The sequence below is a fragment of the Camelina sativa genome, chromosome 10 (genome assembly GCF_000633955.1).
Source record: "Camelina sativa cultivar DH55 chromosome 10, Cs, whole genome shotgun sequence".
Lineage (NCBI taxonomy): Eukaryota > Viridiplantae > Streptophyta > Magnoliopsida > Brassicales > Brassicaceae > Camelina > Camelina sativa.
In genome coordinates, this window is record NC_025694.1 from 14,115,685 (window position 1) to 14,130,621 (window position 14,937).

Here is a 14,937-nt window from a genome sequence, read left to right on the forward strand (position 1 = left end):
GGAGGAGGAGTATTACAAAGGCGTGGTTTTGCTTGTGAAGAAGCCCCATGTTGAGAAAGAGAGTTTAGGGTTGGTTTTGTGAACAGGTAATGAATTAGTACATCAAACTGTTAAGTGTCTTCTTCTTTTTATAGACACAAGTTTCTAAGATATTTATTTCTCTATTATAGTAATGTTCTCATTACCCAAAGAATAATAATATTAATGTTCACATTACCATCATCCGTGACCGTGTTGATATGAACGTGCCAAATTGCGAGTAAGATGATTGATCAAGTTGGACTATAATATGAAGCACAATAATATTTACAGGTCACTTGGTCATAAGAAGTAGAGAGAGTCCTTTCTTTTTTCAAGAGAAAACAGGTTTTCGTTAACTTGGTTATGAACCTATGTTCATAACCAAATTTGTTTTTGGAGATTTCTTGGTTTTATATCCAAATTTGTTTCTCTATTTACGAATCCTATTTTACTAATGAAAGTAGGTTATTAGCATTTTTTATGATGGTATTATACGTAAGTATTGATTTGTATGAGACAACAAAGGACATTGCCACAGCCTTGTTTACCATTTCGGCTAATGGTAGGTACTTATCCTATGATTTTCTGACCCCAAAAAAAAAAAAAGGATTGAGACTGCTGCTGTATTACTAATATGGGTAGTGGCAAAGACAAGTAATGAAGGAATTTGTCATTATTATTTGACTGAAGAGATACCTCTCAATTTCTCAAAAACAACAATGGCAAGTGGCGTGACGAGACAACGAACGATGGAATTTGTCATTGTCATTTGACTGAATAGACACCTCGATTTTCTGAAAACCACAAAGAAAGAAAGAGATCCTTCCTCTTTTCTTGCTCCTTTGATTAATTGGGTCCATTTGTTTCATGAGGAATTTAGGCAAATGTTTTGGAATATATAGTATTTTTGTCTATACCTATATATTGTAGCCTAGATATAGTCCATACTCCATATAAGCAAACAAGGAATTGGATAAAAGAGAATGATTTGTAAATAGGTCCAAAGCTAGCTAGTTGTATATGTTTAATGTATAAATCAATGTCAAAATAATGGCAGTGGTCAGTGTTTGTATTGCCCCTTGATTACAGATGTGTGCTATGCAGAAACGAATACTTTATAGTGTTTGTTAAGACTTCTTACAAAGTTTTTCATATATCTATTCAGGTCAAAGTTTTTTTTTATACAAAAGGTAGCTTTCTATTAACCACCGGGATTAAACGTTTTTCACAAGCCTTGCACGTATCTCAAAAGTGAAACAAAATTTAAACATGGTTGATTTAAGGTAACCTAATTAGCATGATTTTAACGGTCCCAATATTTTCCTGTTTTGTATGTCAAAACTCAAAAACATTCAAAAGATCATCGGATACATATGAAAAGCATAAACTATTTATTGTCAATGAGTTAAAACTTAAAACCTATGAATATACATGTGATTGACTTACGCGACTATGGGAATTAGCAATATATATACATGCAAAGTTATGCTGTGGGATTGTAAAATGGTGGTAGTCGTAGTTTAAAATCTTTTGTATATGCATGGGATTTTCGCAGCTTTAGAATTGAGATGAAGATGGATAATTCTGTCGACGCTCCAAATCTAGTGCCATGAAGATTTAATTATAGAAAGGTAAATAGAAATTATTCAACTTTTTCAGAAAAGTTAAAAGTCGATCCACGTAAAAATTTGGTAGACTTGCGGGGAGGTTGATTTTGATTGCCATTAGCAAATATGCAAAACCTCTGTTATATGTTTTACCTTTCTATAATTAAATCCTGATGGCTTTACTGTTATAGATTTTGATGGCTTTTGAAGCCTGAAGAGATCTTAAGGCATTTGTTATATGTTTTACTTTTACCTAATTTAACAGAAAACAGTTGTATGTTTTCATTAATATATATGTCAATACATGAAAATTGACAGATGTTAGTTTAACCATACATGATTCAATTACTGAAAACCATAATACGCACTTTAATAAGTAGATAGTATGTAGTAGTTTCTTGAAACCTATAAGAATATCATTTTGAATGATAGCATTCCTTCACTTTCTTTAAATCTAAATGCAGGTTTATTTAAAAGATCTGATTAGCTAGGAACTTAGGCATACAAATCAGTAAACGAGAATCTACAAAACTAGTTTAAACAAGAATCTATATCGCTGCAGTCTATGTCGCCGCCGGATTGATGCAACCGATCAATCTTGTATTATATAAACTAAATCTTGGTTTACGTTTTAGACTCTTTCTTCCTCACATCTTTTAAGATCCTCAGCTTTCCACAAGAAGCGATTGTGTAAGTCCGTGATTGATGACTATCTATGAAATTGTTTTTTATATTTATCTCCTTATGGCATGGATTGTCCTTTCAGGACATAGTGTGAGTCGATAATAGATATATAAAGGATTAATATAGTTAACAAGTATATCTACGATATAAACTAGTTCTGTGTCTACACTATTTTTATTATTATTTTAAATTAATTGGCAATACAAAATCTACTAATTAGTACCTAGCGAGAGAATTGTATGGAGACGCGTCCAAAATTGCCGGTGAGACTTGTCGTCTAGCAAAAATAATGTAACCCGTGAATCTGATCATCTAAATTAAGAAATTGTTTTGTTATTGTTGTTTTTTAAACGAGCACTGGATAATGTCACGTAAGAATGAATCGTACAAGCGTTGTAAGATTTATATGTATAAAATATGAATCACTATTCACATGCATGGATCTCTGCATGTGACCACACCATTATTAATTTATACTGAAACCTTGGGCCAACGTATTAAGTTTTATTAATCATGTAAGAAATCCCCAAATTGTCGGGATTATCTTCATTACCGAATCAATGTCAACTCTCCAATACTCTTCGAGACAGAACATGCGAATCATGACTAGCGAGTATCCATTTTGTTTGATGTATAGAATTTAAACTATATCTATCTGTTTAGGATCAAATTTTGTTGAACACATACTTTTGCGAGTGAGTACAGACATGTACAATCACCACCTTACTAGAATAAGTAACAGTTCATATATCGTGTTATATTTTTGTGAGATCGAAGAAAATTGGATAGTTATCAATGTGTGTTGTGCGGATTATCTATTAAAACGTAATCTAAAGTTTTGAGAATTTAAGATATACACTTAAACAATATTTTTTTGAGAATGAGATAACATGAAACGTGACAACGAGGGTCTATTCCCCTCCATAAAAATGTCAAAATTTGAATGAATTAAATTGTTTTTCCCGCTGCAAAATTTGAATTCGAGATGTAACCTACATTCCTCCCTAGATCTTCTATATCTCCAATGGCCCCAAGAGACTCAAACTGGTATGTATGTGGAATGTGTTGTGGATGTGCGAAAAAGTATGCTTTCATGTAATGATCAGTTTGGGACATTTTTAATATATATCAAATCAATATTGATCTTAGGAAATATGAAAACGTGCATAAAAGGAAAAAGAACCAAACAGCTCTAAGTCTAGCTAATCGTCTAGTTTGAGCCCCAAATCAATACTTAATCACTACTCTGATAATTCAACCAATCACTAGCTACTACTGCCTTTGTGACAGGCTGACAGCTATGCGGAGACGCAACGTTGCGACGACCCAATTTTGTTTTTCCCTATTGTTTATAACACAACAGGCAATAACAGTTTGTGGGGCTTCAACGAGGTCCTATGTTATATAATAGCACCCTTGAAAGCCCTTAACACTTTTTTTAGATTCTACATTTTCATCACCAGTGTGTAGTGCACTTAGGCAAGAATACAACTGAGAATTTAAAATCAGGTTACGGTTGAAGAATAAATCAAGTACTGGAGTATATCTATAAAAAGCACTTAAGCATTGGGAGAAGGAATCAATAACTGAAAATAGAATAAAAGACTACGAGTTCAAACAGAATGAGATGAGAATGTTATCAGAGAGAAGTGGAGGCTTGGTCACGCGATGCTTTAAGGCGATTGGCGTGATCAGCATTGCAGTAGAGAAAGCTCTTTTTACCAGATGATGTGCTAGTTGGCACAATGGAGAATCCCAAGTAATCGTCCTCACATTTCTTTTGGCTGATGTCAGCCATGAACTTGAACATTTCGTTCTTCTGGTTAAACGGTTGGTCTATGTATTCTTGTATCGGCATCCACTATAAAAACAATATAACAGAATTGGAGATAAGAGTTAAGTAGTGTGATAGTAGTAACAACACTTCTTGCTTATCATCAACTATATATCAAAATGATTATATATACCTTAGCATCCAAGATCTCAGAGTTTTGTTTAGTGATTTCATAGGAGCGAGGAGTTAAGACACACAAGAAAAACAGATCCGATTTCTTTTTCAAGAATGCATTGTGGCTTTGTCTGCAAATAGAAGATGAATCAATCAGAAACTGATGCGCTAAAAGCCTGACCAAATGTGTCCAAAGAAATGACACAAATCATTTACCTGAAAGACAATACTTCAACAAAGTCTGCAATAATCTGAAGTTACAAGAACAGAACACACAGATTTTAGATAGCAAGTAAAAGATGGATGCATATTTTTCTTGCTGAAAGCTAAATACTTACTCCAGTTTCTTCTTCCAGTTCCCTAACTACTCCATCACAGATATCTTCACCCTGAGAAATTGGAAAATTTAGTTAAGAGGTAGGAAAGAAAGATCAGAACTAGAAGATATCATCAATCCTCTTTATAGGGACCAATTTTTAACACTTAATGTTTGTATGACCTCAGAATTATGTAATATACCAAGCTAACTAGCTAAGTAGTGTAAACACTTCAGGGTTCTGTTCATGTAAACTGCTTTTCTAATTGATAAAGCGTGATAGACTTGAGTTAAGAGACTCTCAACTCTCAACCAAATGTCCTAACAAACCCTATAAAATACTCCCCTAAAACCCTATTTCTAGGTTTAACTCATCATGTACTGCAACATTAAAAGAACACACAATTAAAAATGTGATTAGAATCACCTCGTTGATAACACCGGTAGGTAGCTTCCACACATTAGTACCTCTGAAACGACCACCTCTTTCCTGGACAACGAGGACCTGCTCATCGAAGTAGTTCATCTCGGTTTTAGATCAAACTCATAAACAAACACCAAGCGTAAAACTAGAGTGTTAGCTACATGTGCAAAAAGATATATACTTGGGCAGTCTTCTTGTTAAAGACCAAAGCACCAACACCTACAACATGAGAAGCATTTGCTGGGATGGTATCAACACTAGGAGAGATCCAAGATACAAGCATCAAGTAATCAGGTTCGGCGTGGTGATATCTAAACCCTTCCTAAAGAAAAATCACCCAACATATATAAGCACTTAATTCTCATATAAAATTCAAAAACAACATAAGATGCAAATCTCATCATCATATAAAACCCTCTTACAGTAACTGCAGCCTCCACAAGATTGGCTAATTGAATAGGCAGCTTTATCCAAATTCCTTTCTTACCCTACAAATAAGGTTTTAAAAGACTATTTTGCAAAAAAAAAAAAAAAAGATTTGTGTATTATAAAGCTTGAATCACAAGTAACCTCGTCTCTCCAATGCGAAAGCGAAGCCCTAAGCCGTTGTGTAAAAACCTCAGCACTCATGGGTTCTTCCATGTTTACCGTAACGCCATCGTAGTTGTCAATCTCTCCATCAAGTAAACTGATCTGCTTAGCTCTACTTTCCATCTGACTGACATCAGTATGAAAAAAACCACTTGACACTCTCTACAGCAGGACTTAACCGAAAAAAAAACATTCTATAACTAAAACTCAAATCTCAAACGTTCAGTTAAAGCAGCTTACCACAAACAACAATGGCGTAAACAGAGCCTAAAGCTCTTTCACAATAGAAGAAAAGATTACAGCTTTATGCAAACCCTTGTCTCAAAATCGACCAAGATTGAAACTTTAAGTCATAAATTTGAAAAAAACTCTAATTCAAAGTCTCGAATCTAATTGCAAATTCCGGTGATGAAAAGCCAATATCATTACCGGCAAAAATTGAAGAATTAGGTAGCAGATGACGATGACGAGCTATGACTTACTCACACAGAATCAGAGACGTCGTTAATGGCAGATCTCTCCCCGAGGCGGCGACGGCCAACGGAGATGGCGTGAGGAGAGGAAGAGAGAGACGTTAAGTCAAGTGAGGGAGATGGAGAAAGGAAAGAAAGAAAAAAAAGGAACCTTTTTGTTTTGTCAGTTTGACATTTTTCTCCTTTTTATATAGTCATTTTTTTTTAATTAATTGAAAATGGCATGATGGTTATTATTATTCTCATTTACAGGTTAATTGTACTTTAATGAAAAGATTTGGATTGTTACTGTTTGAATCTCGTTTATGTTTGAGATTGGATTTGGATTCTAGGTAGTCGTTTATGTTTCTTTGTAGACATTAAAACGCTTATATGATGTTTAGACGACAATTTTGATCGTTTGAATCTCGTTTTAATGTTTTTTTTTTTTTTTTTTAATTTTATTTTCAACTACATAAATTTGAATTTTATTAATTTTTCTTTCCATACACATAACAAACGTTTATGTGTTGTTTAATAATAGTTAAATATATTTTTTGTCTAATTTTTGTTTGCAATTTGTTTAATATTTTTTTTAATAAATAATTTTTATGTTTATATAATATTATATTTACTAGGACTCAGACCCCCACCCACATTGCGGAGGAAGTATTTTAGAAAAAAAAAAAATTAAATTTAAAATTTAAAATTATACATTATGAAATTGTTTGAATGTAATAGAATAGTTTGAATACATCAACTATTACTAAAAACATAACTATCAAAATGAAAACTTATAACAAAAAAGATTATGTGGAATAGACACAACTTTGCAAAACATATTGTTTAAAGTATTATAAATATATGATATTTTTATAAAAAAATTATGATAAAGAGCTACAATTAAAAAAATTATTATGACAAAGTGATCTTAACTGAGAATATTGAATCAACGGTTGTAATGAGTAAATGTAATTTTTTTATCAAATAACTATAATTAAAAAATATATTTAAACTGTATTAACGAAAAATTAAAATTAAAATACACAACTCTTAAAAACTAAATAAAATTAATTTTAAATATTAAAATAGTTTTTAACGAAAAGTTACGATAAATAGACACAACTGTAAATTCTATAATAAGTTATTAAATTTCTATATTACTATAATCATTTATAAAATTTTAGTTATATTATAGAATAACATTAAATATTATATATTAATATTCAAATTATTTAGATTCAACATAAAACGAAAAATTTGTTTTAACAAACAATGATTTGTTAGTTATTGATAAATAGACAAATATATAGAGAGTTCAAAAGATATGAATAAATAGACACACCTCTTAGATCGAAAATTTATGATGAATAAATATAAATAAGATATAGTGAAAAGACACAACTCTACAATGAAAAGATACAACCGTTTGAACTTAAAATTAAAAAAAAACAATTTTTTTACGACCGTTTGAATTAAAATCGTTTGAATGAAAATTTTTTGAATTAAAAACAATTTTTTACGACAGATACAACCGTTTGAATTAAAATCACAATTGTTGTGTCTATACTTGATTATACCTACAAACTCATATAAACTGCTTTTAAATAGAAGACATCTTTATTACCATATTCAAAAGTCAAATCCAAAAGCTCACTATATAATCCATCTAACTCTTGAAAAAAAACTCTAGGTATTTTCATTAAATTTTTATATATATAATTAACTAAAAGTTGTAAATTAGATTCATCATTCCAAAAATCTTTTGTTAAATCAAGAATTGGAAGAATTTCTTTAATTTTAAAAGAATGAATGCTAGAGAATAATTTAGAGAACTGTAAAAATCGTTGAGATTGAAGTTTTATATTATTTTGTGTCATGGCAAAAAATAAAAACAGTTCAAACAGACAAATATATATAGATTTCAGTAGATACGAATATTCGAATAGACACAATTCTACAATGAACGTTTGCAACTTTTTAAAAAAAAACCGTTATAATGAACAATCGCAACTTTTTGTAAAACACATAATTTAAATTTTCTACAGATTTTTTAGAAAATCATCCAAAATATACGATTAAAAAAACACAAATTTTGGTGGCATTTATTCGGATTGCTATTATATATAGATGTGTTTTTAATTCTAAGACACAAACTTTGTAACTAAGATTTGTAAAAACGCTTCAGCTACAAAGATTTTGATATTCTTTTTATTATCCTATGTTGGTTAAACATGTTTTATTTATTTGTTTCCCTTTTATTCTTTTCATAAAAACTTCTTCATTCACCCCAAGTATCGCTCTAGGTTAAAATCTTGATTGGAGAAAAAATTGATTTTTCATAAACAAAATCCAAAAACTACCGTAGAATCTACTACCATTCAAGGCCTTAGTTGAATCAATCTTAATATTTACTTTTGTTTGAGAAAAAACGGCCGATTTTACAGTTCGGGTAAGCATAACTATTACCAGTTGACGGAGATCATATCAAAGAACGTTACCGACCACATCCAAAGCCCTGACTACAAACCGCCTCACAAGCAACACACGCTGTCAGCTTGAGGGGCTTCTCTTCGCAGCTCCAATCCGTAACATTATATCAAACTTGGTTTTCTTGTTGGACTAGCTTTTTCCTATCCTAATAGCTTTATTGTACTGTTCTGTTATAGGTTCCACAAAAGGTTCTCTCAGTCTAGCCAAGCTCTAGCAAACCTTTTTGTACTTATTTTTCTTTTGTCGTTGATTAATAAATTTAACGTTGCAACAACAAAAATATAGAGATTTTAAAATGTAAAAGATAACACTAACATTTCCAATGCGATGTATAAATCAACGTCACCAACAAGTCACCAACAAATACGACAACCTGAATAAGAATAAAATATGGTTAAAAATATTTACATATTAAATATGGTTAACGTAGTGTTGGCCCAGTGGTAAATCTCCCAGGTGGAAATAAAAATCTCCAGAAAACTCTATTTCTTAGGGGCTAAACATAATTCAGTTCGAAAAAAATATATACAGACAAACATAACAAATAAGAAGTGATATTTCTTTCATTATTTACTCTACCCTCCCAATACCATGATTATATATATATATATATATATATTTGTTTTTATACGTGTCTTTCATATGTATTAATTTAAGTATATCTAATATGAAAATAGATAATTAATGGTTTATCTGGTTTTGAAAGAATTTTAATATATAATGATATAATTAAATTAAATTAAATAGATAATGATGTGTTTAAGTTCAAAATAAATTACAGGTATCACAAGGAATATAACGTGTCAGATGTTTAGAAGAATAGTTTAGATGAAAACCTTACTTTATTATATCTCCTTTCAAGCTGAAAATTTGAATTACTTTATAGTTTATATTAATTAATTTAGTTTAATTGGTCATATAAAAGTCAGTTGGGTTAGTGAATATGATCAAATTAGCAGAACTTTTTAAATTAAATTTGTTAACTTTTATTATAGAAATTCACCTTCTATAATATATTTGATATAAAACCTTACTTATGGATCTAGATATATAAATGGTTGATTTAATTCCATTTATTGAATTGATATTAATTTATTTCCAAGTGTGACGCGATCTTGAGAATTAATTATAAGAGATTTTTATATACTCTTGGGTTATATTAATTCGATGAACAAGATTTTTGTTTTGACATACGAAAGACTTTTTGTATTATTCCATTAGCTAGAGATTAACATTCCAGAGAAGCGAGTGGAGATGGCTTCATCGTCACAAAGAAAGAGAAAGAGAAGAAGAATAATAAGGAAACGAAGAAGAAGAAACGAGAAGCAAGTGAAGGCTCCATCTTCCTTACCAAACGACGTCCTAGAGGAAATCTTTTTAAGGTTTCCCGTGAAAGCCATAATCCGACTCAAGTCTCTCTCAAAACAATGGAGATCGACGATCGAGTCCCGCAGTTTTGAAGAGCGACACTTGGAGATCGCTAAGCAAGCCTGCGTTGATCATCCCAAGGTCATGATCGTCACCGAAGAAGACCCCTTACGAGGACCCGGGATTCGTCCAGACACAGACATTGGTTTTAGATTATTCTGCTTGGAATCAGCTTCTCTACTATCCTTTACCCGTATCAATTTCTCTCCAGGGTTCTTCCACCAGAACAAAGTTTCTGAAAGCTGCGATGGTCTGTTCTGTATACATTCACCAATGTCACATTCTGTCTATGTTGTTAATCCGGCTACAAGGTGGTTCCGTCAACTTCCTCCTGCTAGGCTTCAGATTTTGAACCACAAGTTTAACCTCACTGACCGTGAGTGGGATATATGTGATATAGAAGTGAAATCAATAGCATTCGTGAAGGCTACTGATTACAAATTAGTGTGGTTGCACAATTCCGATAAATACAATGATGATCCCTCGAGTCCAAACAAAGGAGTTACCAAGTGTGAGGTTTTTGACTTTAGGGCAAATGCTTGGAGGTACTTGGTTTTCACTCCAAGTCATCGGATATATCATGACCAAAAGCCAGCATATGCAAACAGCAAACGGGTCGGTTTATTGGTTCAAGGAACCATATAATGCAACAATCGAAGTAGTGGCTTTGGATATTCATACCGAAACATTTCGGTTGCTGTCTAAGATTAATCCGGCGATTGCTGGTTCAGATCCTCACCATATTGATATGTGCACTTTGGATAATAGTTAGTGTATGTCGAAAAGGGAAGACGTTACGATGATTCTGTTGGAAGTTGATTCATAGCTTAATCCTACAAAAGAGAAACAGAGAAGAGCTTAGAAGAGTAAGCAACAGAAGAAGATGTCGAAGAGAAGAAGAAGTGTTGATCATAGGAAGAAGAAGAAGAACATTAGATAAAAGGCTTTTGGGCCATAAAAGTGATGAAGTCCAATGTTAATGGGTTTGGTTGTTTTAAGTAATGTGTTTAGGTTAGAAGTAGTATTAGTATAAATATGTTGTATTGGTGTAAGAGACATGTGTGTGAGATTAAGGAGAAAGAGGTTGTAGTGGCTAAACCTAATCTATAAGAGATCCATCATCAAGAACAAGTAACAATGTAGATAGAAAAGAGATATCTCTCTAATTGTTCTAGAGGGTTTGTGAGTGAGGAACAAATCAAGAACAATGGAGAGATGAGATGAATCTAACCATGGGAGAAGATTTTCACCATAGATTTGCTTTCTTGTCCGTCTTCTCGGGTTGAGAGTCGTGATAAATTTAAATGGAGCCAGAAGGATATGGTAGAGCCATCGACACCCGTGGCGGTATGCAAGAATAAAAAGATCCTGCTCTCACATCGCTACTCTCGCGGTCTGGTAAAATATGATCCCTTAACAAAGTCTCTCCATTACTTTTTCCGACATCCTTGGTCTAAGGGAAAAATCACTTATTTTCAGAGTTTGATATCTCATCTATAAATCCTTTTTGTTTGCTGATCTAATAGTTGCAACTTTACACAAAAAAATAACTGTGTTACAATAAACAATTACAACTTTTTGTAAAACACACAATTTAAATTTTCTACAAATTTTTTTAAAAAATTAACAAAAGGTACGATTGAAAAAACACAAATTTTGATGGCATTTATTCGGATTGCTATTATATATAGATTACCGTCCACTTTTATCCCATCAGTCACACCTATCTAGAAACAAAACCGAAAACATGTGTAATCCAGTATACATAATGTTTTAGCATAATTTGTACTTTTGTTGTCAATTAATGGTACGTAGTCTTCTAAAAACATTTTTAAGAAAAATAAATAAAACTTAGATCTTTGGATAAATAAATGTATGTGTAATAGTGGTATATAATAGCATCAAAGCCTGATTTATAACAGTTAGCTACAAGGTTGGTATTACGACTAGACAACATCAGAGATTTATAACACTCTAACTTGAAAATAGCAGGCACAATCTTGAAATACAGGAGAAGAGACGATTGGTTTCTCAAACATAGATCTTACCATATCCAATTGGTCCTTTCCATTATAGAAAACAAGAAAAAGATAAACAGAATTTAGCATAAAATTTTGAACTGGACTCCTTCATATGACTAACATCAACTGAGGAATCACATAATTTTTGATTATTTGTTTGAGTCATCCTCTGCTTTCTCCACCTTTGACACAAATGTAACTGGTTTCTTCGGGTGCTCATTAACGGTCAAGCTGAGAACATTTGGCTTGGAGTAATGTCCAACCACGTCAAAGTATAACTTGGCTCTAGCTATCTCACCAAGATTTGGATGAAAACAAATAACGTTTAACGATATGGTTAGCTCAAGAAATTTGATATAGCCTAAGATGAAATTTAAAGAAGAGTATATATATTTATACCAAGATCAGCTGTGATGAGACCCTCTGATTCAAAGTTTGGTCCGGCGAGAACCTGTCCCAAAGGTGAAATAATGACACTTCCGCCTTGGGAGACGATAGCATCGTGTTCTTTGTTGTTGTCCAAGTCGGTAAACAAGTAATCAGGATGCTCAGGGAAATCTTTACGCTGACAGAATTGGCATGCTGACAACACGAAACATCCACCTTCCATCGCAATATGAAGCATGTGCGATTGCCATTCCTTAGAACCATCAGCAGTAGGTGCACAATAAATCTCAATGTCTAGAGCCAAAAAATCAAATATTTTTTTTTGAGGGAATCTTTTATCAAAAGGCTAGATGTGGCGCACTACATTGAATTAAAAGCTTACCTTTGGCATACAACGCAGTTCTGTAGAGGGGCATCCTATTCTCCCAGCAAATAGCAGCACCTTGCCAATGGGAGTGTCGTAAACGGGGATGGTTGATCCGTCCCCTTGACCCCATATGCAACGTTCCAAAGTTGTGGGCATGAGTTTACGGTGCTTACCCAAGAACTGACCTTGTGGACTGAAGAAAAGAGCTGTGCAATAGAGTGTATACCCATCTTTCTCTATCGTTCCCATTACCAAGTACACATTGTTTTCCCCGGCCAAGTCTGCTAATGTTTCTACTTCAGGGCCTGCAGGTTCATCACAAAACCAAAACAAAGGAAAAGAGGGAGAGTATCATATTAATAAATAATACTTTACACAAATTCGGTTTCCAAAACACTAATCTAGTTAATAAATCTTTATACATTTTAAAAGTATAACAAAAAATACCATGCTAAAGGATCCGGTTTTATGCAGATGGCTAATCTAGTTAACACCGCTTTTTTTTTTTTTTCCTTTAATCCACTACATGGGTGATCCCAAAAAAAAAAAAAAATTGGTTACTACTGTATCTATAAATTCACTAGGGGTAGTGCAGAAATCCTAATAGTTCAATAAGAAGATGATGTAAACTTTAAAACATGTATGATGTAAAATATATGAATCCATATATTGGTATATGACCCCTTACCCTTTGGCCACGGATAAAGAAAATTTAATTAAGAACAGTAACCTAATTTGCAAGTGACAGATACCATCCGATACAAGGAATAGTCAGATATATAACGAATCGAGGATGAATCAATGAATATCTGAATATTCGTATTTTTTTGGGACCATGTAGGAGTAGATCTTAAGATCGGGTGGTGTATTGTGTGAGCACTTGGATAACTAAGTACTGAAAAATTAACGTTTATCATAGTTGTTGATTGGAAAAGGCTATGTATTAAAAAATCATTTTAAACTTAACTTTGCGAAAGAAAAAAAAAAAAAAAAAAAAAGCTAGTCAACCGATACCAGGAACTTGAATGGCAGAATCATGGTACTTGCGGAACTCATCACGACCTTCCTCGTTGAAAACGCCCACAGCCATACCGAACCTAAACCCCCGAGGATACCCACAGATGAACGCCTCGGGGAACACCACCAGCTCCGATCCATTGCTCGCTGTCTCTACGATATACTTCTTCGCATTTTCTATAAATTTCAAGAACTTAGAGAATTACATAAATTTAACATAGCTAAAGCATGGAAATCAAGGAGATGGCTAGCTAGACTATTACCTAGAGTGGCGGGTATATCGTTGTAGACGGTGCCGGTCCAGTGAAATTTGTGGCCCAATACAAAATAATTACTTTTTAATGGATTTTATAGACAAAAAAATAAAACTGAAACTAAATCTTAAAATTTTGGAAAATGAAGCATATTTTTGCAATAAAAAAGTAGATAAATTTAAAACTTGAGGCCAAATCTGTAACTTTCATAAAATTGAGGCCTATTTTTGCAGTAAAAATATTTTTTGAGGCCTATTTTTGTTACTAAAAATCTCAAAAAATATGGAGACTCAACACCCATGTGTCATAAGAATGAGTGAAGGGCCGGACCTGGTTGTAGACGGTGGAGGCTTGGTCAATGGTAGCTCGTACCATGTGGATGCCACATATTGTGTACAACAATACACCAGCCACGTGGATGCCACAGATCATCTGACTCAACATCGTTTAACTCTGATTTAGTACTGTTCGAATAGATGTTGAAATTAACGACATTTCATTTAGTTTAGATAGTAAATTTAAATTTTAATACAGCTTAAGTTGTTATTTGCATAATATTGAAGTTTAAATATAAAAAAATGTTTGACAAATAGTTGGGGTTGATTTTGGCCATTCTCCGGTAGCTCTCGTACACTAAAGCGTGAGGCACCACGGTTGCGTTTTTGAAAGTTGACATGATTTCTTCCGTACCAGACATATCAACTCAAGCTTTTGTTTTACGTTGGTGTGGTGACACTGCGAGACTTGAGAGGCAATTATATAGACTATTTTTTTTTCTTTTCTTATTTTACTATTGGTTAATATGTGAGAGAAGATAATATGTGGATTCTCCACCTCATAAACTGTCCAGAGAAAAAACATACCCCATATTGACATATTCTATGCATGGCTTTTTTTTGTTTTCGTACGATCTAATCTTTTTATTTT

General features: G+C 32.9%; 1 protein-coding gene and 2 pseudogenes across 6 annotated transcripts; 1 reads left to right on the plus strand and 2 right to left on the minus strand.

Annotated features, from left to right (window-relative positions):
* On the minus strand, window positions 3,729–6,204 carry LOC104718906 (nudix hydrolase 7-like). Of its 6 annotated transcripts, none has more exons than XM_010436725.2 (9): window positions 6,078–6,204; window positions 5,571–5,718; window positions 5,423–5,488; window positions 5,182–5,322; window positions 5,004–5,081; window positions 4,599–4,649; window positions 4,477–4,511; window positions 4,280–4,391; window positions 3,729–4,173 (listed from the first exon to the last, which is right to left on the minus strand). In XM_010436725.2, exons 2-9 carry the CDS (start codon window positions 5,712–5,714, stop codon window positions 3,952–3,954), a joined length of 849 nt encoding a protein of 282 aa, XP_010435027.1. In that variant the 5' UTR covers window positions 5,715–5,718; window positions 6,078–6,204; the 3' UTR covers window positions 3,729–3,951. The 6 variants fall into 6 exon arrangements, with proteins under 6 accessions (XP_010435027.1, XP_010435029.1, XP_010435025.1 ...); XM_010436727.2 differs by having other exon boundaries at window positions 5,571–5,714; window positions 6,074–6,204; XM_010436723.2 differs by having other exon boundaries at window positions 6,074–6,204.
* Window positions 6,065–11,482, plus strand: LOC104720363 (annotated as a pseudogene).
* Window positions 11,839–13,983, minus strand: LOC104718905 (annotated as a pseudogene).